Source organism: Entelurus aequoreus, linkage group LG25, assembly GCF_033978785.1.
Source record: "Entelurus aequoreus isolate RoL-2023_Sb linkage group LG25, RoL_Eaeq_v1.1, whole genome shotgun sequence".
NCBI lineage: Eukaryota > Metazoa > Chordata > Actinopteri > Syngnathiformes > Syngnathidae > Entelurus > Entelurus aequoreus.
Genome location: NC_084755.1, coordinates 4,513,351 through 4,539,924, shown reverse-complemented (window position 1 = coordinate 4,539,924; position 26,574 = coordinate 4,513,351). Strand labels below are relative to the sequence as shown.

At 34.3% G+C, this 26,574-nt stretch overlaps 2 protein-coding genes across 3 annotated transcripts in view; one reads left to right on the top strand and one right to left on the bottom strand.

Moving 5' to 3' along the window:
* The window catches only part of gys1 (glycogen synthase 1 (muscle)), a 64,777-nt gene extending 40,166 nt beyond the window's left edge, over positions 1–24,611 (top strand). Inside the window, exons 8-17 of one of the 2 annotated variants that reach the window (XR_009824557.1) lie at positions 3,296–3,416; positions 3,628–3,734; positions 5,512–5,571; positions 7,817–8,009; positions 9,953–10,079; positions 10,148–10,243; positions 10,311–10,474; positions 10,775–10,855; positions 20,993–24,149; positions 24,188–24,611. Coding sequence is in view for 1 of the 2 variants with exons in the window: in XM_062036931.1 (XP_061892915.1) it covers positions 3,296–3,416; positions 3,628–3,734; positions 5,512–5,571; positions 7,817–8,009; positions 9,953–10,079; positions 10,148–10,243; positions 10,311–10,474; positions 10,775–10,855; positions 20,993–21,238 (1,195 nt within the window). In the remaining variant the exon portion in view is untranslated. Of the gene's footprint in view, positions 1–3,295; positions 3,417–3,627; positions 3,735–5,511; positions 5,572–7,816; positions 8,010–9,952; positions 10,080–10,147; positions 10,244–10,310; positions 10,475–10,774; positions 10,856–20,992 lie in introns of both variants that reach the window. The other variant, XM_062036931.1, reaches the window with a different exon arrangement.
* The window catches only part of aspdh (aspartate dehydrogenase domain containing), a 24,874-nt gene continuing 22,890 nt past the window's right edge, over positions 24,591–26,574 (bottom strand). Inside the window, exon 10 of the mRNA XM_062036932.1 lies at positions 24,591–24,759. Within this exon, the coding sequence (XP_061892916.1) occupies positions 24,722–24,759 (38 nt within the window). The 3' untranslated portion in view covers positions 24,591–24,721. The remainder of the gene's footprint in view (positions 24,760–26,574) is intronic.

Genomic DNA, 26,574 nt, shown 5'->3' with positions numbered 1-26,574 from the left:
CCCTTCAAAACAAAAGTTTAGTAAAAACTGTCACTTTTGCTTCTTGAGCTGTAATTTGACCCCCTTAACATGCTTCAAAACTCACCATATTTGACACACACATGAGGACTGGCGAAAATTGCCATCTAATCAAAAAACCAAACCCCAAAACTTAAAATTGCGCTCTAGCGCCCCCTAGGAAAAAACAGACACAACTGCTTGTAACTTCCGGTAGACATGTCGTAGAGACATGAAACAAAAACCTCTATGTAGGTCTGACTTAGACCTAGATTTCATACATTGACATCCTTCAGCAAAAATCCACAGGAAGTTGGCAATTCCCCCTTCAAAACAAAAGTTTAGTAAAAACTGTCACTTTTGCTTGTCTGAGCTGTAATTTGACCCCCTTAACATGCTTCAAAACTCACCAATCTGGACACACACATCAGGACTGGCAAAAATTGCGATCTAATAAAAAAACCTGACCCCAAAACTCAAAATTGCGCTCTAGCGCCCCCTAGGAAAAAACAGACAAAACTGCTTGTAACTTCCAGTAGAAATGTCGTAGAGACATGAAACAAAAACCTCTATGTAGGTCTGACTTAGACCTAGATTTCATACATTGACATCCTTCAGCAAAAATCCACAGGAAGTTGGCAATTCCCCCTTCAAAACAAAAGTTTAGTAAAAACTGTCACTTTTGCTTGTCTGAGCTGTAATTTGACCCCCTTAACATGCTTCAAAACTCACCAATCTGGACACACACATCAGGACTGGCAAAAATTGCGATCTAATAAAAAAACCTGACCCCAAAACTCAAAATTGCGCTCTAGCGCCCCCTAGGAAAAAACAGACAAAACTGCTTGTAACTTCCAGTAGAAATGTCGTAGAGACATGAAACAAAAACCTCTATGTAGGTCTGACTTAGACCTAGATTTCATACATTGACATCCTTCAGCAAAAATCCACAGGAAGTTGGCAATTCCCCCTTCAAAACAAAAGTTTAGTAAAAACTGTCACTTTTGCCTCTTTGAGCTGTAATTTGACCCCCTTAACATGCTTCAAAACTCACCATATTTGACACACACTTCAGGACTGGCGAAAATTGCCATCTAATCAAAAAACCAAACCCCAAAACTTAAAATTGCGCTCTAGCGCCCCCTAGGAAAAAACAGACAAAACTGCTTGTAACTTCCAGTAGAAATGTCGTAGAGACATGAAACAAAAACCTCTATGTAGGTCTGACTTGGACCTAGATTTCATACATTGACATCCTTCAGCAAAAATCCACAGGAAGTTGGCAATTCCCCCTTCAAAACAAAAGTTTAGTAAAAACTGTCACTTTTGCCTCTTTGAGCTGTAATTTGACCCCCTTATCATGCTTCAAAACTCACCAATCTGGACACACTTCAGGACTGGCGAAAATTGCCATCTAATCAAAAAACCAAACCCCAAAACTTAAAATTGCGCTCTAGCGCCCCCTAGGGAAAAACACAGGCAAAACTGCTTGTAACTTCCGGTAGAAATGTCGTAGAGACATGAAACAAAAACCTCTATGTAGGTCTGACTTAGACCTAGATTTCATACATTGACATCCTTCAGCAAAAATCAACAGAAAGTTGGCAATTCCCCCTTCAAAACAAAAGTTTAGTAAAAACTGTCACTTTTGCTTCTTTGAGCTGTAATTTGACCCCCTTAACATGCTTCAAAACTCACCAAACTGGACACACACATCAGGACTGGCAAAAATTGCGATCTAATAAAAAAACCCGACCCCAAAACTCAAAATTGCGCTCTAGCGCCCCCTAGGAAAAAACACAGACAAAACTGCTTGTAACTTCCGGTAGAAATGTCGTAGAGACATGAAACAAAAACCTCTATGTAGGTCTGACTTAGACCTAGATTTCATACATTGACATCCTTCAGCAAAAGTCCACAGGAGGTTGGCAATTCCCCCTTCAAAACAAAAGTTTAGTAAAAACTGTCACTTTTGCCTCTTTGAGCTGTAATTTGACCCCCTTAACATGCTTCAAAACTCACCAAACTGGACACACACATCAGGACTGGCCAAAATTGCCATCTAATCAAAAAACCAAACCCCAAAACTTAAAATTGCGCTCTAGCGCCCCCTAGGAAAAAACAGACAAAACTGCTTGTAACTTCCAGTAGAAATGTCGTAGAGACATGAAACAAAAACCTCTATGTAGGTCTGACTTAGACCTAGATTTCATACATTGACATCCTTCAGCAAAAATCCACAGGAATTTGGCAATTCACCCTTCAAAACAAAAGTTAAGTAAAAACTGTCACTTTTGCTTCTTTGAGCTGTTATTTGACCCCCTTAACATGCTTCAAAACTCACCAATCTGGACACACACATCAGGACTTGCAAAAATTGCGATCTAATAAAAAAACCCGACCCCAAAACTCAAAATTGCGCTCTAGCGCCCCCTAGGAAAAAACAGACAAAACTGCTTGTAACTTCCAGTAGAAATGTCGTAGAGACATGAAACAAAAACCTCTATGTAGGTCTGACTTAGACCTAGATTTCATACATTGACATCCTTCAGCAAAAATCCACAGGAATTTGGCAATTCACCCTTCAAAACAAAAGTTTAGTAAAAACTGTCACTTTTGCCTCTTTGAGCTGTAATTTGACCCCCTTAACATGCTTCAAAACTCACCAAACTGGACACACACTTCAGGACTGGCAAAAATTGCGATCTAATAAAAAAACCTGACCCCAAAACTCAAAATTGCGCTCTAGCGCCCCCTAGGAAAAAACACAGACAAAACTGCTTGTAACTTCTGGTAGAAATGTCATAGAGACATGAAACAAAAACCTCTATGTAGGTCTCACTTAGACCTAGATTTCATACATTGACATCCTTCAGCAAAAGGAAGAAAACACAGACACAACTGCTCCTAGGAAGAAAACTCAGACAAAACTGCCTGTAACTTCCAGTAGGAATGCCTTAGAGACTTGAAACAAAAACCTCTATGTAGGTCTCACTTATATATTGACAACCCCCAGCAAAAATCAACAGGAAGTTTGCAATTCTCCCTTCAAAACAAAAGTTTTGTAAAAACCGGTCACCTTTTTTCAAACATGATCTCCTCTGAGTGTGTTTGTGGTGTCGGCTTCAAACGAGCACAGGAGAGAGATTGAACCCTTCTGATTAAAAGTTGACCAAAGAGTTTTAATTTCTTCTCCGGTTTGGACTTTATGTGCCGTCAAAGTCGGTCCTGTCCATCGCTGCTTGCAGCTTTAACTCATTGTTCTTTTTACTTATTTGGCTTTTCCCTGGACCCTCAGGCACCTGGACTTCGACCTGGACAAGTGCTTGTTCCTCTTCATCGCCGGGAGGTACGAGTTCATCAACAAAGGAGCGGACATCTTCCTGGAGGCTCTAGCGAGACTCAACTATCTGCTGAGAGTAAGTTCTCTGCTCTTTGGTCTTCTTGGCGCCACTTCGACCTTCCGTGTTCAAATGGGACGAAATGACGTAAAGAAATATTGAAAAAAAAAACCAAGTGGCTCATTATATAATTATAATTGGAATTTAATCGAGAACTGCGTTAGTAAAAGTGCCATTATCTAATATCTAAATACATTTCATGATTGAGTGATGGTGATTGTGTGTGCAGGTGAATCACAGCGACGTGACGGTCATCACCTTCTTCATCATGCCAGCTCGCACCAACAACTTCAACGTGGAGACGCTGAAAGGCCAAGCAGTCAGGAAGCAACTTTGGCGAGGGAGCATTTTTAATATTTAAACATGTTTTATTCTTTTTACTTATCATCTTCTTATTAGTCTTAGTCAATATTCTGCTCTCAAGTTTTAATATTTAGTCATGTTTTATTCATTATACTTATGATCATAATTATTATTATTATTATGATTATTAGTGTTGGTCAATATTCTGCTATCAAGTTTTAATACATAGTCATGTTTATTCATTATACTTATAATCATAATCATCTTATTATCAATGTTACTGTTATTATTATTATTAGTAGTGTTCGTCAATATTCTGCTATCAAGTTTAAATATATAGTCATGTTTTATTCATTATACTTATGATCATAATCATCTTATTGGTGTTATTATTATTATTAGTGTTAGTCTATATTTTGCTATCAAGGTTTAATATATAATCATGTTTTATTCATTATACTTATGATCATAATCATCTTATTATCAGTGTTATTATTATTATTATTATTCAATATTCTGCTATCAAGTTTTAATATATAATCATGTTTTATTCATTATACTTATGATCATAATCATCTTATTATCAGTGTTATTATTATTATTATTCAATATTTTGCTATCAAGTTTTAATATATAATCATGTTTTATTCATTATACTTATGATCATAATCATCTTATTATCAATGTTACTGTTATTATTATTATTATTATTAGTGTTCGTCAATATTCTGCTATCAAGTTTAAATATATAGTCATGTTTTATTCATTATACTTATGATCATAATCATCTTAATAGTGTTATTATTATTATTATTAGTGTTAGTCTATATTTTGCTATCAAGGTTTAATATATAATCATGTTTTATTCATTATACTTATGATCATAATCATCTTATTATCAGTGCTATTATTATTAGTGTTATTCAATATTCTGCTATCAAGTTTTAATATACAATCATGTTTTATTCATTATACTTATGATCATAATCATCTTATCAGTGTTATTATTATTATTATTAGTGTTAGTCAATATTGTGCTATCAAGTTTAAATGTATCATCATGTTTTATTCATTATACTTATGTTCATAATCATCTTATCAGTGTTGTTATTATTAGTGTTAGTCAATATTCTGCTATCAAGTTTTAATTTATAATTGTTTTATTCATTATACTTATGATCATAATCATCTTATCAGTGTTGTTATTATTAGTGTTAGTCAATATTCTGCTATCAAGTTTTAATTTATAATTGTTTTATTTATTATACTTATGATCATAATCATCTTATCAGTTTTATTATTAGTGTTAGTCTATAATCTGCTATCAAGTTTTAATATATAATCATGTTTTAGTCATTATACTTATGATCATAATCATCTTATTGATCATAATCATCTTATTATCAGTGTTATTATTATTATTATTATAACATATGGGATCTGAGCCGAGGATGTCGTTGTGGCTTGTGCAGCCCTTTGAGACACTCGTGATTTAGGGCTATATAACTAAACATTGATTGATTGATTATTATTATTAGTGTTATTCAATATTCTGCTATCAAGTTTTAATATTTAGTCATGTTGTATTCATTATACTTATGATCATAATCATCTTATTATCAGTGTTATTATTATTAGTGTTATTCAATATTCTGCAATGAAGTTTTAATATCTAATCATGTTTTATTCATTATACTTATGATCATAATCATCCTATTATTAGAGTTGTTATTATTGGTGTTATTATTATATTGTGCTATAAGTTCCAACACACATGTTGTACTAACGAGAGTTTCCTTCTGGCTGACAGGGACACGGCTCAAACCGTGAAGGAACGCTTCGGGAAGAAACTTTATGAGTCGCTGCTCGTGTACGTCAAGCTCTGCATGCTTTATAAATGTGGACTGACCTTTGTTCCTTTTTGTACTGTTTCCAAGACTGCTAAACACATTATGATGGGACTTCCTGGTGTAGCTTGTCGTTACAACAGATGGCGCTAGGCATCATAGCTCCGCTGGTTTGCCCCAGAACTAGATCAGTGTTATGTGTGGGAGGGGGGGGGGCGTGAGAGGAGAGAGCACATACAGATAAATAATCATTCACTTCAGGGGGGGGCGTGAAAACAATGATGTCCCTGGGAGGCATGGTGGGGTGTCGAGGGAAGGAACGTGAGAGGCAATAGCATAATAGCTTTTTTAGTGTTAGTAAAGAACTATCTTGACACATTTAGATACAAAAATAAATATTGGCTTCAGGGGGGGCGTGAAAATAATTCGGTCAGGGGCCGCCGTGAGGTGTCAGGGGGGTGTACGGGGGTGCGTTAGAGGTGATTGCTTAATAGTATTTTTTGTTTTAGTGAAGAACTATCTTGACACATACAAATAAACATTAACTTCAGGGGGGGGCGTGAAAACAATGATGTCCCTGGGAGGCGTGGTGTGGTGGGGTGTTGGGGGAAGAGGGCGTGAGAGGCAATAGCGTAATAGCTTCTTTAGTGTTAGTATAGAACTATCTTGACACATTTAGATACAAAAATAAGTATTGGCTTCGGGGGGGGGCGTGAAAATAAATCTGTCAGGGGGCACCGTGAGGTGTTGGGGGGGGAAAGGGGGCGTGAGAGGCAATAGCGTAATAGTGTTTTTTGTTTTAGTAAAGAACTATCTTGACAAATACAAATAAAAAAAATAAACATTAAATTCAGGGGGGGCGTGAAAACAATGATGTCTCTGGGAGGCGTGGTGTCAGGGGAAGGGGGCGTGAGAGGCAATAGCATAATAGCTTTTTTAGTGTTAGCAAAGAACTATCTTGACACATTTAGATACAAAAATAAATATTGGCTTCAGGGGTGCGGGGGGGGGGCATGAAAATAAATTAATATTGGCTTCAGGAGGGGGGGGGGTGAAAATAATTCTGTCAGGGGGTGCCGTGAGGTGTTGGGGGGGAAAGGGGGCGTGAGAGGCAATAGCGTAATAGTATTTTTTGTTTTAGTAAAGAACTATCTTGACACATTTAGATACTAAACTAAATATTGGCTTCAGGGGGGGCGTGAAAACAATGATGTCTCTGGGAGGTGTGGTGTGGGGTCGAGGGAAGGGGGCGTGAGAGGCAATAGTTTAATGGCTTATTTAGTGTTAGTAAAGAACTGTCTTGACAAACACAGTTGAAACAATGAACAGGGGGTGGGGGGGCGTGAAAAGTTGTAGTGAAGAATGTGTTCAGGGGCCAGCTGAGTAAAGAATGTGTTCAGGGGCCAGCTGAGTAAAGAATGTGTTCAGGGGCCAGCTGAGTAAAGAATGTGTTCAGGGGCCAGCTGAGTAAAGAATGTGTTCAGGGGCCAGCTGAGTAAAGAATGTGTTCAGGGGCCAGCTGAGTAAAGAATGTGTTCAGGGGCCAGCTGAGTAATGAATGTGTTCAGGGGCCAGCTGAGTAAAGAATGTGTTCAGGGGCCAGCTGAGTAATGAATGTGTTCAGGGGCCAGCTGAGTAATGAATGTGTTCAGGGGCCAGCTGAGTAATGAATGTGTTCAGGGGCCAGCTGAGTAATGAATGTGTTCAGGGGCCAGCTGAGTAATGAATGTGTTCAGGGGCCAGCTGAGTAATGAATGTGTTCAGGGGCCAGCTGAGTAAAGAATGTGTTCAGGGGCCAGCTGAGTAAAGAATGTGTTCAGGGGCCAGCTGAGTAATGAATGTGTTCAGGGGCCAGCTGAGTAAAGAATGTGTTCAGGGGCCAGCTGAGTAATGAATGTGTTCAGGGGCCAGCTGAGTAATGAATGTGTTCAGGGGCCAGCTGAGTAATGAATGTGTTCAGGGGCCAGCTGAGTAATGAATGTGTTCAGGGGCCAGCTGAGTAATGAATGTGTTCAGGGGCCAGCTGAGTAATGAATGTGTTCAGGGGCCAGCTGAGTAATGAATGTGTTCAGGGGCCAGCTGAGTAATGAATGTGTTCAGGGGCCAGCTGAGTAAAGAATGTGTTCAGGGGCCAGCTGAGTAATGAATGTGTTCAGGGGCCAGCTGAGTAAAGAATGTGTTCAGGGGCCAGCTGAGTAATGAATGTGTTCAGGGGCCAGCTGAGTAATGAATGTGTTCAGGGGCCAGCTGAGTAATGAATGTGTTCAGGGGCCAGCTGCCAGACGTGTCCAAGATGCTGGACAAGGAGGACTTCACCATCATGAAGAGAGCCATCTTTGCCACACAGAGACAATGTCAGCCTCCTGTCTGCACTCACAACATGCTGGAGGATACCACTGACCCCATCCTCAGCTGCGTGCGCCGTATCGGCCTCTTCAACAGCTCTGCTGACCGCGTCAAGGTACGCATATTCATGTTCAGGGGTTAATATTCATGTCCAGGTGTTAATATTCATGTCCAGGTGTTAATATTCATCTTCAGGTGTTAATATTCATGTCCAGGTGTTAATATTCATGTTCAGGGGTTAATATTCATGTCCAGGTGTTAATATTCATCTTCAGGTGTTAATATTCATGTTCAGGGGTTCATATTCATCTTCAGGGGTTAATATTCATGTTCAGGTGTTAATATTCATGTTCAGGGGTTCATATTCATCTTCAGGGGTTAATATTCATGTTCAGGGGTTAATATTCATGTTCAGGTGTTAATATTCATGTTCAGGGGTTAATATTCATCTTCTGGGTCTAATATTCATCTTCTGGGGTTAATATTCATCTTCTGGGGTTAATATTCATCTTCTGGGGCTAATATTCATGTTCAGGTGTTAATATTCATGTTCAGGGGTTAATATTCATGTTCAGGTGTTAATATTCATGTTCAGGGGTTAATATTCATGTTCTGGGGCTAATATTCATGTTCTGGGGCTAATATTCATGTCCAGGTGTTAATATTCATCTTCAGGTGTTAATATTCATGTTCAGGGGTTAATATTCATGTTCAGGGGTTAATATTCATCTTCTGGGGCTAATATTCATGTCCAGGTGTTAATATTCATGTCCAGGTGTTAATATTCATGTTCAGGGGCTAATATTCATGTTCAGGTGTTAATATTCATGTCCAGGTGTTAATATTCATCTTCAGGTGTTAATATTCATGTTCAGGGGTTAATATTCATGTTCAGGGGTTAATATTCATCTTCTGGGGCTAATATTCATGTCCAGGTGTTAATATTCATGTCCAGGTGTTAATATTCATGTTCAGGGGCTAATATTCATGTTCAGGTGTTAATATTCATGTCCAGGTGTTAATATTCATCTTCAGGTGTTAATATTCATGTTCAGGGGTTAATATTCATGTCCAGGTGTTAATATTCATCTTCAGGTGTTAATATTCATGTTCAGGGGTTCATATTCATCTTCAGGGGTTAATATTCATGTTCAGGGGTTAATATTCATGTTCAGGTGTTAATATTCATGTTCAGGGGTTCATATTCATCTTCAGGGGTTAATATTCATGTTCAGGGGTTAATATTCATGTTCAGGTGTTAATATTCATGTTCAGGGGTTAATATTCATCTTCTGGGGCTAATATTCATGTCCAGGTGTTAATATTCATGTTCGGTTGTTAATATTCATGTTCAGGGGTTAATATTCATGTTCAGGGGTTAATATTCATCTTCTGGGGCTAATATTCATGTTCAGGGGTTCGTATTCATGTTCAGGTGTTAATATTCATGTTCAGGGGTTAATATTCATCTTCTGGGGCTAATATTCATGTCCAGGTGTTAATATTCATCTTCAGGGGTTAATATTCATGTTCAGGTGTTAATATTCATGTTCAGTTGTTAATATTCATGTTCAGGGGTTAATATTCATGTTCAGTTGTTAATATTCATGTTCAGGGGTTAATATTCATGTTCAGTTGTTAATATTCATGTTCAGGGGTTAATATTCATCTTCAGGGGTTAATATTAATCTTCAGGGGCTAATATTCATATCCAGGTGTTAATATTCATCTTCAGGGGTTAATATTCATGTACAGTTGTTAATATTCATGTTCAGGGGTTAATATTCATCTTCAGTTAATATTCATGTTCAGTGGTCAATATTCATCTTCAGGGGTTAATATTCATGTTCAGTTAATATTCATGTCCAGGTGTAATATTCATGTTCAGGGGTGTGAAGTGATGTTAGCGTGTACATACATGAGTCATTAAAAATGCAGGCTGATGATGATATTCATGTCCAGGTGTTAATATTCATGTTCAGGGGTGTGAAGTGATGTTAGCGTGTACGTACATGAGTCATTAAAAATGCAGGCTGATGATGTTTTCCATGCCTGCAGATTATTTTCCATCCTGAGTTCCTGTCCTCCACCTCGCCTCTCCTTCCCATGGACTACGAGGAGTTTGTGCGAGGATGTCACCTGGGCGTCTTCCCTTCCTACTACGAGCCTTGGGGCTACACGCCAGGTGGGATCACGCTTGGCGAGCACGCCGCCGCTGCTGTGAGTGACGTGGCTGTGCATGTTGACTTGTAGCGGAGTGCACGGTCATGGGGATTCCTTCCATCTCCACCAACCTGTCGGGCTTCGGTTGCTTCATGGAGGAACACATCGCAGACCCCTCAGCCTACGGTGCCTCTCACTCTCCCTAACAGCACCCGCCCGGAGACGCTCCCTCTCACACCTTTGTCTCGTGCAGGCATCTACATCCTGGACCGCCGGTATCGCGGGGTGGACGAGTCGTGTAACCAGCTCACGTCCTTCCTGTTCCAGTTCTGCAAGCAGAGCCGGCGCCAGAGGATCATCCAGAGGAACCGCACCGAGCGCCTGAGTGACCTCCTGGACTGGAGATACCTCGGCAGGGTAGGTCTTCAAATCCACCTACCGTCTTTTCCAGACTGGAGAGCACGCCGGTATATAAGCCACACCCACTACGTTTTAGGGTAAAAAAAATGTTTTTCATATTTTACGGACTATTATGACAAAATGAGTTATTTACACTGAAATAATCTGTAAATCTTTATTTCCATACCATAATTGTTTCAAAATAACACGGCAGTAAAACGGCTGATCAAACAAAACAGAAGTCACGATCATGGACTCACTAGCTGTCTAGAAGTGACAATGTAAGATGATATTTGTATGTTTGTGTCATTTCATCAGTATTACGTGTCTGCACGTCACATGGCCCTGGCCAAGGCCTTCCCCGAGTCCTACATGTACGAACCTCACGACCCCACCGCGGTAAGTCACCCGCCCTCAATATTACTACTCAGATTTGTAAAATTAGGACATTTTAATAATTTCTGGTAATATTTATTTTCTCTTCTACTGTTTTTTCTTACAATATTTACCACTTTAAAAACAAATTCCAATACAAATTACAACTCAGATTTGGAAAATTAGGACATTTTAATAATTTCTGGTAATATTTATTTTCACTTCTAGTGTTTTCTCTTACAATATTTACCACTTAAAAAAAATTGTAATACAATATTACAACTCAAAATTGGTAAAACTATGAAATTTTAATAATTTCTGGTATTTATTTTCACTCCTGGTGTTTTTTCTTACAATATTTACCACTTAAAAAAAATTCCAATACAATATTACAACTCAAATTTGGTCAAACTATGAAATTGTAATAATTTCTGGTAATATTTATTTTCACTTCTAGTGTTTTTTCTTACAATATTTACCACTTAAAAAAATGTTCCAATACAATATTACAACTCAAATTTGGTAAAACTATGAAATTGTAATAATTTCTGGTAATATTAATTTTCACTCCTGGTGTTTTTTCTTACAATATTTACCACTTTAAAAAAATAATAATTCCAATACAATATTACAACTCAAATTTGGTAAAACTATGAAATTGTAATAATTTCTGGTAATATTAATTTTCACTCCTGGTGTTTTTTCTTACAATATTTACCACTTTAAAAAAATAATAATTCCAATACAATATTACAACTCAGATTTGTAAAATTAGGACATTTTAATAATTTCTGGTAATATTTATTTTCACTCCTAGTGTTTTTTCTTACAATATTTACCACTTAAAAAAAAAGAAGAATCCAATACAATATTAAAACTCAAATTTGGTAAAACTATGAAATTTTAATAATTTCTGGTAATATTAATTTTCACTCCTTGTGTTTTTTCTTACAATATTTACAACTTTAAAAAAAAATTCCAATACAATATTACAACTCAGATTCGGAAAATTAGTACATTTTAATAATTTCTGGTAATATTTATTTTCACATTCTTATGGGTTTTTTTTTACAATATTTACCACTTTAAAAAATTGTTCCAATACAATATTACAACTGAAATTTGGTCAAACTATGAAATTGTAATAATTTCTGGTAATATTTATTTTCACTTCTAGTGTTTTTTCTTACAATATTTACCACTTTAAAAAAAATTCCAATACAATATTACAACTCAGATTTGTAAAATTAGGACATTTTAATAATTTCTGGTAATATTTATTTTCACTTCTAGTGTTTTTTCTTACAATATTTACTACTTAAAAAAAAAAAATTCCAATACAATATTACAACTCAGATTTGTAAAATTAGGACATTTTAATAATTTCTGGTAATATTTATTTTCACTTCTAGTGTTTTTTCTTACAATATTTACTACTTAAAAAAAAAAAAATTCCAATACAATATTACAACTCAGATTTGTAAAATTAGGACATTTTAATAATTTCTGGTAATATTTATTTTCACTCCTAGTGTTTTTTCTTACAATATTTACCACTTTAAAAAAAATTACAACTCAAATTTGGTAAAACTATGAAATTTTAATAATTTCTGGTAATATTAATTTTCACTCCTAGTGTTTTTTCTTACAATATTTACAACTTTAAAAAAAATTTCCAATACAATATTACAACTCAAATTTGGTAAAACTGACATTTTAATAATTTCTGGTATTTATTGTCACTCCTAGTGTTTTTTCTTACAATATTTACCACTTAAAAAAAATTCCAATACAATATTACAACTCAAATTTGGTCAAACTATGAAATTTTAATAATTTCTGGTAATATTTATTTTCACTTCTAGTGTTTTTTCTTACAATATTTACCACTTAAAAAAATGTTCCAATACAATATTACAACTCAAATTTGGTAAAACTATGAAATTGTAATAATTTCTGGTAATATTAATTTTCACTCCTGGTGTTTTTTCTTACAAAATTTACCACTTTAAAAAAATAATAATTCCAATACAATATTACAACTCAAATTTGGTAAAACTATGAAATTGTAATAATTTCTGGTAATATTTATTTTCACTTCTAATATTTTTTCTTACAATATTTACCACTTAAAAAAAATAATCCAATACAATATTACAACTCAAATTTGGTAAAACTATGACATTTTAATAATTTCTGGTAATATTAATTTTCACTCCTAGTGTTTTTTCTTACAATATTTACCACTTTAAAAAAATGTTCCAATACAATATTACAACTCAGATTTGTAAAATTAGGACATTTTAATAATTTCTGGTAATATTAATTTTCACTCCTAGTGTTTTTTCTTACAATATTTACAACTTTAAAAAAAATTTCCAATACAATATTACAACTCAAATTTGGTAAAACTGACATTTTAATAATTTCTGGTATTTATTTTCACTCCTAGTGTTTTTTCTTACAATATTTACCACTTAAAAAAAATTCCAATACAATATTACAACTCAAATTTGGTCAAACTATGAAATTTTAATAATTTCTGGTAATATTTATTTTCACTTCTAGTGTTTTTTCTTACAATATTTACCACTTAAAAAAATGTTCCAATACAATATTACAACTCAAATTTGGTAAAACTATGAAATTGTAATAATTTCTGGTAATATTAATTTTCACTCCTGGTGTTTTTTCTTACAAAATTTACCACTTTAAAAAAATAATAATTCCAATACAATATTAAAGTTATGGCAAATTCCATGGTACCTCATGGACCTGTGACTGTTAATGGAAATGAAATTGATGAAGTTAATGAATATATCTATCTGGGGCAGAGATTTAGCCTGAAAGAAAAGAATCAAGAACAGGAGATAGGGAGGAGAATCAGATTGGGCTGGTGCCAATATGGAAAACTGAGCAACATCATGAGAGGAGAAATACCGTTAAGCCTAAAAAGAAAGGTCTTTAATCAATGCGTGTTACCAACCATGACATATGGAGCTGAAACCTGGGCATTGTCAAATAAAATGGAAAAAAAAATAGCAGCAGCACAACACAACATGGAAAGAAATATGCTCGGAATCACATATAAAGACAGAAAAACAAACGAATGGGTGAGAAAACAAACGCAAGTCCAAGACATTATGAGAACTATCAAATTCAGTAAGTGGAAGTGGGCTGGACATATCAGTAGAACAGATAATAGATGGACTTCCCTAATGACATCATGGAGACCCATGGATGGGAGCAGAAATAGAGGAAGACCAAGAGTGAGATGGCGAGATGAGATAGACAAATATTGGGGAACAGTGCAGTGGCAGGGAGCAGCTAGAGATCGTTCACTATGGCAGAAACATGCTGAGGCTTTCGTCTAGCAGTGGACTGACAATGGCTGATGATGATGATACAATATTACAACTCAAATTTGGTAAAACTATGAAATTGTAATAATTTCTGGTAATATTTATTTTCACTCCTAGTGTTTTTTCTTACAATATTTACCACTTTAAAAAAATGTTCCAATACAATATTACAACTCAGATTTGTAAAATTAGGACATTTTAATAATTTCTGGTAATATTAATTTTCACTTCTAGTGTTTTTTCTTACAATATTTACCACTTTAAAAAAAAATTCCAATACAATATTACAACTCAAATTTGGCAAAACTGACATTTTTATAATTTCTGGTAATATTTATTTTCACTCCTAGTGTTTTTTCTTACAATATTTACCACTTTAAAAAAAAATTCCAATACAATATTACAACTCAGATTTGGTAAAACTATGACATTTTAATAATAGGTATTTATTTTCACTCCTAGTGTTTTTTCTTACAATATTTACCACTTAAAAAAAATTGCAATACAATATTACAACTCAGATTTGTAAAATTAGGACATTTTAATAATTTCTGGTATTTATTTTCACTTCTAGTGTTTTTTCTTACAATATTTACCACTTTAAAAAAAATTCCAATACAATATTACAACTCAGATCTGTAAAATTAGGACATTTTAATAATTATTTTCACTCCTAGTGTTTTTTCTTACAATATTACAACTCAGATTTGTAAAATTAGGACATTTTAATAATTTCTGGTAATATTTATTTTCACTTCTAGTGTTTTTTCTTACAATATTTACTACTTAAAAAAAAAAAAAAATTCCAATACAATATTACAACTCAGATTTGTAAAATTAGGACATTTTAATAATTTCTGGTAATATTTATTTTCACTCCTAGTGTTTTTTCTTACAATATTTACCACTTTAAAAAAAATTACAACTCAAATTTGGTAAAACTATGAAATTTTAATAATTTCTGGTAATATTAATTTTCACTCCTAGTGTTTTTTCTTACAATATTTACAACTTTAAAAAAAATTTCCAATACAATATTACAACTCAAATTTGGTAAAACTGACATTTTAATAATTTCTGGTATTTATTTTCACTCCTAGTGTTTTTTCTTACAATATTTACCACTTAAAAAAAATTCCAATACAATATTACAACTCACATTTGGTCAAACTATGAAATTTTAATAATTTCTGGTAATATTTATTTTCACTTCTAGTGTTTTTTCTTACAATATTTACCACTTAAAAAAATGTTCCAATACAATATTACAACTCAAATTTGGTAAAACTATGAAATTGTAATAATTTCTGGTAATATTAATTTTCACTCCTGGTGTTTTTTCTTACAAAATTTACCACTTTAAAAAAATAATAATTCCAATACAATATTACAACTCAAATTTGGTAAAACTATGAAATTGTAATAATTTCTGGTAATATTTATTTTCACTTCTAGTGTTTTTTCTTACAATATTTACCACTTAAAAAAATGTTCCAATACAATATTACAACTCAAATTTGGTAAAACTATGAAATTGTAATAATTTCTGGTAATATTAATTTTCACTCCTGGTGTTTTTTCTTACAATATTTACCACTTTAAAAAAATAATAATTCCAATACAATATTACAACTCAAATTTGGTAAAACTATGAAATTGTAATAATTTCTGGTAATATTAATTTTCACTCCTGGTGTTTTTTCTTACAATATTTACCACTTTAAAAAAATAATAATTCCAATACAATATTACAACTCAGATTTGTAAAATTAGGACATTTTAATAATTTCTGGTAATATTTATTTTCACTCCTAGTGTTTTTTCTTACAATATTTACCACTTAAAAAAAAAGAAGAATCCAATACAATATTAAAACTCAAATTTGGTAAAACTATGAAATTTTAATAATTTCTGGTAATATTAATTTTCACTCCTTGTGTTTTTTCTTACAATATTTACAACTTTAAAAAAAAATTCCAATACAATATTACAACTCAGATTTGGAAAATTAGTACATTTTAATAATTTCTGGTAATATTTATTTTCACTTTCTTATGTTTTTTTTTTTTTACAATATTTACCACTTTAAAAAATTGTTCCAATACAATATTACAACTGAAATTTGGTCAAACTATGAAATTGTAATAATTTCTGGTAATATTTATGATCACTTCTAGTGTTTTTTCTTACAATATTTACCACTTTAAAAAAAATTCCAATACAATATTACAACTCAGATTTGTAAAATTAGGACATTTTAATAATTTCTGGTAATATTTATTTTCACTTCTAGTGTTTTTTCTTACAATATTTACTACTTAAAAAAAAAAAAATTCCAATACAATATTACAACTCAGATTTGTAAAATTAGGACATTTTAATAATTTCTGGTAATATTTATTTTCACTCCTAGTGTTTTTTCTTACAATATTTACCACTTTAAAAAAAATTACAACTCAAATTTGGTAAAACTATGAAATTTTAATAATTTCTGGTAATATTAATTTTCACTCCTAGTGTTTTTTCTTACAATATTTACAACTTTAAAAAAAATTTCCAATACAATATTACAACTCAAATTTGGTAAAACTGACATTTTAATAATTTCTGGTATTTATTTTCACTCCTAGTGTTTTTTCTTACAATATTTACCACTTAAAAAAAATTCCAATACAATATTACAACTCAAATTTGGTCAAACTATGAAATTTTAATAATTTCTGGTAATATTTATTTTCACTTCTAGTGTTTTTTCTTACAATATTTACCACTTAAAAAAATGTTCCAATACAATATTACAACTCAAATTTGGTAAAACTATGAAATTGTAATAATTTCTGGTAATATTAATTTTCACTCCTGGTGTTTTTTCTTACAAAATTTACCACTTTAAAAAAATAATAATTCCAATACAATATTACAACTCAAATTTGGTAAAACTATGAAATTGTAATAATTTCTGGTAATATTTATTTTCACTTCTAATATTTTTTCTTACAATATTTACCACTTAAAAAAAATAGTCCAATACAATATTACAACTCAAATTTGGTAAAACTATGACATTTTAATAATTTCTGGTAATATTAATTTTCACTCCTAGTGTTTTTTCTTACAATATTTACCACTTTAAAAAAATGTTCCAATACAATATTACAACTCAGATTTGTAAAATTAGGACATTTTAATAATTTCTGGTAATATTAATTTTCACTCCTAGTGTTTTTTCTTACAATATTTACAACTTTAAAAAAAATTTCCAATACAATATTACAACTCAAATTTGGTAAAACTGACATTTTAATAATTTCTGGTATTTATTTCCACTCCTAGTGTTTTTTCTTACAATATTTACCACTTAAAAAAAATTCCAATACAATATTACAACTCAAATTTGGTCAAACTATGAAATTTTAATAATTTCTGGTAATATTTATTTTCACTTCTAGTGTTTTTTCTTACAATATTTACCACTTAAAAAAATGTTCCAATACAATATTACAACTCAAATTTGGTAAAACTATGAAATTGTAATAATTTCTGGTAATATTAATTTTCACTCCTGGTGTTTTTTCTTACAAAATTTACCACTTTAAAAAAATAATAATTCCAATACAATATTACAACTCAAATTTGGTAAAACTATGAAATTGTAATAATTTCTGGTAATATTTATTTTCACTCCTAGTGTTTTTTCTTACAATATTTACCACTTTAAAAAAATGTTCCAATACAATATTACAACTCAGATTTGTAAAATTAGGACATTTTAATAATTTCTGGTAATATTAATTTTCACTTCTAGTGTTTTTTCTTACAATATTTACCACTTTAAAAAAAAATTCCAATACAATATTACAACTCAAATTTGGCAAAACTGACATTTTTATAATTTCTGGTAATATTTATTTTCACTCCTAGTGTTTTTTCTTACAATATTTACCACTTTAAAAAAAAATTCCAATACAATATTACAACTCAGATTTGGTAAAACTATGACATTTTAATAATTTCTGGTATTTATTTTCACTCCTAGTGTTTTTTCTTACAATATTTACCACTTAAAAAAAAATTGCAATACAATATTACAACTCAGATTTGTAAAATTAGGACATTTTAATAATTTCTGGTATTTATTTTCACTTCTAGTGTTTTTTCTTACAATATTTACCACTTTAAAAAAAATTCCAATACAATATTACAACTCAAATTTGGTAAAACTATGAAATTGTAATAATTTCTGGTAATATTTATTTTCACTTCTAATATTTTTTCTTACAATATTTACCACTTAAAAAAAATAATCCAATACAATATTACAACTCAAATTTGGTAAAACTATGACATTTGAATAATTTCTGGTAATATTAATTTTCACTCCTAGTGTTTTTTCTTACAATATTTACCACTTTAAAAAAATGTTCCAATACAATATTACAACTCAGATTTGTAAAATTAGGACATTTTAATAATTTCTGGTAATATTAATTTTCACTCCTAGTGTTTTTTCTTACAATATTTACAACTTTAAAAAAAATTTCCAATACAATATTACAACTCAAATTTGGTAAAACTGACATTTTAATAATTTCTGGTATTTATTTTCACTCCTAGTGTTTTTTCTTACAATATTTACCACTTAAAAAAAATTCCAATACAATATTACAACTCAAATTTGGTCAAACTATGAAATTTTAATAATTTCTGGTAATATTTATTTTCACTTCTAGTGTTTTTTCTTACAATATTTACCACTTAAAAAAATGTTCCAATACAATATTACAACTCAAATTTGGTAAAACTATGAAATTGTAATAATTTCTGGTAATATTAATTTTCACTCCTGGTGTTTTTTCTTACAAAATTTACCACTTTAAAAAAATAATAATTCCAATACAATATTACAACTCAAATTTGGTAAAACTATGAAATTGTAATAATTTCTGGTAATATTTATTTTCACTCCTAGTGTTTTTTCTTACAATATTTACCACTTTAAAAAAATGTTCCAATACAATATTACAACTCAGATTTGTAAAATTAGGACATTTTAATAATTTCTGGTAATATTAATTTTCACATCTAGTGTTTTTTCTTACAATATTTACCACTTTTAAAAAAAATTCCAATACAATATTACAACTCAAATTTGGCAAAACTGACATTTTTATAATTTCTGGTAATATTTATTTTCACTCCTAGTGTTTTTTCTTACAATATTTACCACTTTAAAAAAAAATTCCAATACAATATTACAACTCAGATTTGGTAAAACTATGACATTTTAATAATTTCTGGTATTTATTTTCACTCCTAGTGTTTTTTCTTACAATATTTACCACTTAAAAAAAAATTGCAATACAATATTACAACTCAGATTTGTAAAATTAGGACATTTTAATAATTTCTGGTATTTATTTTCACTTCTAGTGTTTTTTCTTACAATATTTACCACTTTAAAAAAAATTCCAATACAATATTACAACTCAGATCTGTAAAATTAGGACATTTTAATAATTTCTGGTAATATTTATTTTCACTCCTAGTGTTTTTTCTTACAATATTTACCACTTTAAAAAAAATTACAACTCAAATTTGGTAAAACTATGAAATTTTAATAATTTCTGGTAGTATTAATTTTCACTCCTAGTGTTTTTTCTTACAATATTTACAACTTTAAAAAAAAATTCCAATACAATATTACAACTCAAATTTGGTAAAACTGACATTTTAATAATTTCTGGTATTTATTTTCACTCCTAGCGTTTTTTCTTACAATATTTACCACTTAAAAAAAATTCCAATACAATATTACAACTCAAATTTGGTAAAACTATGAAATTGTAATAATTTCTGGTAATATTAATTTTCACTTCTAATATTTTTTCTTACAATATTTACCACTTAAAAAAAAAAATCCAATACAATATTACAACTCAAATTTGGTAAAACTATGAAATTTTAATAATTTCTGGTAATATTAATTTTCACTCCTAGTGTTTTTTCTTACAATATTTACCACTTTAAAAAAATGTTCCAATACAATATTACAACTCAGATTTGTAAAATTAGGACATTTTAATAATTTCTGGTAATATTAATTTTCACTTCGTGTTTTTTCTTACAATATTTACCACTTTAAAAAAAAATTCCAATACAATATTACAACTCAAATTTGGCAAAACTGACATTTTTATAATTTCTGGTAATATTTATTTTCACTACTAGTGTTTTTTCTTACAATATTTACCACTTAAAAAAAAAATTACAACTCAGATTTGGTAAAACTATGACATTTTAATAATTTCTGGTATTTTATTTCACTCCTAGTGTTTTTTCTTACAATATTTACCACTTTAAAAAAAAATTGCAATACAATATTACAACTCAGATTTGTAAAATTAGGACATTTTAATAATTTCTGGTATTTATTTTCACTTCTAGTGTTTTTTCTTACAATATTTACCACTTTAAAAAAAATTCCAATACAATATTACAACTCAGATCTGTAAAATTAGGACATTTTAATAATTATTTTCACTCCTAGTGTTTTTTCTTACAATATTTACCACTTTAAAAAAAATTCCAATACAATATTACAACTCAGATTTGTAAAATTAGGACATTTTAATAATTTCTGGTAATATTAATTTTCACTTCTAGTGTTTTTTCTTACAATATTTACCACTTTAAAAAAAATTTCCAATACAATATTACAACTCAGAGTTGTAAAATTAGGACATTTTAATAATTTCTGGTCATATCCCGCCACTGATAAACCTCCGCTTTCTTTCCTCAGACGTCCGGTTTCCGTTACCCCCGTCCGGCCTCCGTGCCGCCGTCCCCGGCCCTGTCTCGCCACTCGTCCCCGCACCACAGCGACGTGGAGGACAACGACGAAGACGAACGCTACGACGAGGATCTGGAGGCGGAGAAGGACCGGATGAACATTCGCCAGCCCTACACGCTGCCGTTCAAAAACAAGGCGGCCGGCCTCTACAGGGCCAACGGCGATGGCGACAGCGACGCCAAGGAGCAAAACTGACACGCCCACTCCACGCTAAGACTCGCTCGTACACTCGTAGTGCTTAGTCGTCGTTCATTACGTCAAATAAGGTGAATGTTCCCAGCCAGTGTGTAGCTCAGTTTTAAAATCCACTTTTGATATCCTGTATCGTCACACCAGCAGTGCAATACCTTTGTTTTCCAGTGCACCGATCCAATATTGATATCGCAGATCGTCGGAAATCAGCAAAAATGATATCGGCTTGCATCTGAAATATGCGATACAAGCAGTCAACATCTAAATGTCCTCCAATAAACACACCATTTCTTCTGTTCTACTAAAGTCATTTACAAAAAGTAGGCATGCTAGGCTACTTAGGAGCTAGCCGCTACACAGCAGCTAAGCACACCCGCTAGACATAGGTAATAATCATCGAACAATAAAACACATTTGTCACACAATTATAGTTGCATAGGACTTTCACATTCAAAGTCTTGGGACGGTATAGCTCGTTTGGTAGAGCGGCCGTGCCAGCAACTTGAGGGTTGCAGGTTCGATCCCCGCTTCCGCCATCCTAGTCACTGCCGTTGTGTCCTTGGGCAAGACACTTTACCCACCTGCTCCCAGTGCCACCCACACTGGTTTAAATGTAACTTAGATATTGGGTTTCACAATGTAAAGCGCTTTGAGTCACTTGAGAAAAAGCGCTATATAAATGTAATTCACTTCACTTCACTTCACTTCTCCAGTAACAAACGTGTCTGCATCATTCAGCATACCACCAAAGAACAAAATACCACCGCACCTCAAAAGCATGTTTTGTTCTTTTAAATCATTTCACTTGGTCGAGGCCAGGGATTCCCAAAGCGGCGCCACGCGGGACAAATTTGGCCCGCCATGTCATTTGGTTTGGCCCGCCAAGTGTAACACACTTTCATACCGGCCTCTTTCAAGCCGCACAATCCTTCACGGCATGTCCGCGAGGCTGCGCTGTAAAAAATAAATCAAAATACGGTAGATTTTACAGTAAAAAAAACGGCTGCTCAGTCACCAGAATTTTAAGCTACAAACAACAGAGGTACAGTTTTTTGTATTTACAGTAATTTGGTGTAAAAGCTACCGTATTTTTTATGGTAAACTTCTGGTGACTGAGCTGCCAGGTTTTTTTATACCTAAAATGTATGGAATTTTTTTTTTTACATTTTTTTAAAACAGGAATTTAAGGTACTCTGCTCTACGGTAAAGCTGTGACTTTTTGACGCTGTGTGGACAAGGATCTTTTTGCCTTGCCCACGTCCTTTAATTAAAGCCTAAACGCTTCAAAATTTAGCATCCTCCACACGCCTAATGTGTAAAGTTTGTAAGCAATCGGATGAAACATCTAGAACAAACTGGTGACAAAACACCTGGAAAGGGCGAAAACTTTGAAAGCGATCGGATAAAATATCTAGGACGAACTGGTGACAAAACACCTGGAACGGGCAAAAATTGGAAAATATGTAGAACAAACTGGTAAAAAAAACCACCTGGAAAGGTCGAAAACTTTGAAAGTGATTGGATAAAATATCTAGAACAAACTGGTGACAAAACACCTGGAAAGGGCAAAAATTTGAAAATATCTAGAACAAACTGGTAAAAAAAAACACCTGGAAAGGGCGAAAACTTTGAAAGTGATTAGATAAAATATCTACAACAAACTGGTGACAAAACACCTGGAAAGGGCGAACACTTTGATAGCGATTGGATGAAATATGTAGGATGAACTGGTGACAAAATTTGGAAAGCAATTGGATAAAATATCTACAACAAACTGGTGACAAAACACCTGGAAAGGGCGAAAACTTTGAAAGCGATCAGATAAAATATCTACAACAAACTGGTGACAAAACACCTGGAAAGGGCAAAAAGTTTGAAAGCGATCAGATGAAATATGTAGGATGAACTGGTGACAAAACACCTGGAAGGGGCGAAAATTTTGAAAGCGAACGGATAAAATATCTATAACAAACTGGTGACAAAACACCTGGAAAGAGCAGAAACTTTGAAAGCGATCGGATAAAACATCTTGAACAAACTGGTGACAAAACACCTGGAAAGAGCAGAAACTTTGAAAGCGATCGGATAAAACATCTTGAACAAACTGGTGACAAAACACCTGGAAAGGGCGAACACTTTGAAAGCGATCGGATAAAATATGTAGAATGAACTGGTGACAAAATTTGGAAAGCGATCGGATAAAATATCTAGAACAAACTGGTGACAAAACACCTGGAAAGGGCGAAAACTTTGAAAGTGATTGGATAAAATATGTAGAACAAACTGGTGACAAAACACCTGGAAAGGGCAGAAAGTTTGAAAGCGATCGGATGAAATATGTAGGATGAACTGGTGACAAAATTTGGAAAGCAATTGGATAAAATATCTGCAACAAACTGGTGACAAAACACCTGGAAAGGGTGAAAACTTTGAAAGCGATCAGATAAAACATCTAGAACAAACTGGTGACAAAACACCTGGAAAGGGCGTAAACTTTGAAAGCGACCGGCTAAAGTATCTAGAACAAACTGGTGACAAAACACCTGGAAAGGGTGAACACTTTGAAAGCGATCGGATAAAATATGTAGGATGAACTGGTGACAAAATTTGGAAAGCGATCGGATAAAATATCTAGAACAAACTGGTGACAAAACACCTGGAAAGGGCGAAAATCTGCAGAAAATGAGCTTTTTGACTGTTTTGAAGTTAAAAATGACCATGAAAGACGCAGAGTTATACGGAATCTTATTTTTATATATGACACTAAACCCTCACTGGTGGTGCTGTTTGGCCCGCAGACCACCGGCACAGTTTTGGGGCTTCCTGGTTGTAGCCTTTTTCAATTTTGCACGCCACAAAAGTAGGAAGTTTGACTGGTGCTGACACGGGATTCATATCGGTATAGGACAGCCAGGTCACAACACGGGATTCATATCGGTATAGGACAGCCAGGTCACAACACGGGATGAGGGCGGTGTTGTTTTGCATGGTTTCTACCGAGCGGGACGGACGCTCCTTTTGACCACCGCGTCCTGGTTCTACTGCGGAGACGCGGCAGCGGGTAAAAACACTCCTTTGACGTCGTGTCTTGCAAAGCCTTCTCTCCTTATTTCAAACCCACAATGGAAAGAAAATGTGAAAACACGCAAAAAAGTTGCTCTTTTTGCGGGTTTCTCTTTTCTTCCCAAGCCTTAAACGTGCACTGACCTGGCAAGTGTGTGTGTGTGTGTGCGTGCGTGTGTGTGTGTGTGTGTGTGTGTGTGTATTTATTGCAGAGAGGAAGTGATGCAACTTGCACGGAGGAGAGAAATGTGCGCTGCTTTTCTCCCTGTGAGACTTTGAGCTCCTAACAATGTTGAAGTAATAAACAAGATGGCGTGTCTACACTGATGTTGTTTATTGCGTCCTCAGCCCAGAATGAGTGGCACCCACTTGTCCTCCAGTCCTCTTTTTCTTGCTGGATCTTCTTCTTCTTCCTTCCTGGCTTCAGCACAAGTAAACTCTTCCTCCGTGACCTTTGCAAACTGCACACAGTAGAAGAAAAAAACAGGTTTTATTGAGTAACGTAGTGTCTTATAAAAGTATTCACCTCCTCCTTCCTGGGATATTTCATCACTCGATTGTTTATGCAATTTAAATATGCTCAATGTTATTTGGCTTTTTGGCACAAATGAGTGTCATTTATTGAAAACATATCAAGTTAAGTCCGTATTTAGTAGATAGATGTTCATAATATGACTCCAGGTGTGTTCAAAGTGAAAGATTCTAAAACCGAGGTTGGGTCGCGGGGGCAGCAGCCTAAGCAGAGAAGCCCAGACTTTCCTCTCCCCAGCCACTTCCTCCAGCTCCTCCCGGGGGATCCCGAGGCGTTCCCAGGCCAGCCGGGAGACATAGTCTTCCCAACGTGTCCTGGGTCTTCCCCGTGGCCTCCTACCGGTCGGACGTGCCCTAAACACCTCCCTAGGGAGGCGTTCGGGTGGCATCCTGACCAGATGCCCAAACCACCTCATCTGGCTCCTCTCCATGTGGAGAAGCAGCGGCTTTACTTTGAGCTCCCCCCGGATGACAGAGCTTCTCACCCTATCTCTAAGGGAGAGACCCGCCACCCGGCGGAGGAAACTCATTTGGGCCGCTTGTACCCGTGATCTTGTCCTTTTGGTCATAACCCAAAGCTCATGACTATAGGTGAGGATGGGAACGTAGATCGACCGGTAAATTGAGAGCTTTGCCTTCCGGCTCAGCTCCTTCTTCACCACAACGGATCGATACAGCGTCCGCATTACTGAAGACGCCGCACCGATCCGCCTGTCGATCTCACCATCCACTCTTCCCTCACTCGTGAACAAGACTCCGAGGTACTTGAACTCCTCCACTTGGGGCAGAGTCTCTTCCCCAACACGGAGATGGCACTCCACCCTTTTCCGGGCGAGAACCATGGACTCAGACTTGGAGGTGCTGATTCTCATCCCAGTCGCTTCACACTCTGCTGCGAACCGATCCAGTGAGAGCTGAAGATCCTGGCCAGATGAAGCAATCAGGACCACATCTGCAAAAAGCAGAGACCTAATCCTGCAGCCACCAAACCGGATCCCCTCAACGCCCTGACTGCGCCTACAAATTCTGTCCTTAAAAGTTATGAACACAATCGGTGACAAAGGGCAGCCCTGGTAGAGTCCAGCCCTCACTGGAAACAGGTCCGACTTCCTGTCGGCAACGCTGACCAAGCTCTGACACGATCAGACAGTCCATTACCACGTACCTGAAAACATTTCCAAAGAGACACCGTAGAATGTCCCCAAAACACATGTAGACTGCCATATAACCTCAAAGACCTTCCAGAGAGTGTAAAAAGCACACTGCTCTTCCTGAATCAGAGGTTCGATTATCTGGTGGACCCTCCTCTCCAGTACCCATGAATAGACTTTACCAAGATGGCTGAAGATAGTTGGAACACACCATCTGGTCCCCCTTATTAAGAAAGGTCTGCCAATCCAGAGACACCGCCGTCAACCACGTCATCCCCACAACATGCAGTCTTTAGAAATTCCGGCCAGATCTCATCTTTGGGGTTCTGACACTGAGGATCTTTTTGACAACCTTAGCGACCTCAACCTGAGAGATAGAGAGCCGAGTCCCTAAGCACTGGTTCCTCATAGGAAGATGTGTAGGTCCTTCCACCGGCCCGCAACATCCCAAATAGAGGTGAGCAGCCCGCGATAAGTGAGTGTATCCTATTCCTGTTTCCGTTCCAAACTCCTCCTATTTTTGTCGGCTACCTCTGAAGTGCCATGGACAAAAGGGCCTGATAGGACGGGCACCAACCACCTTGCAGCCACAGG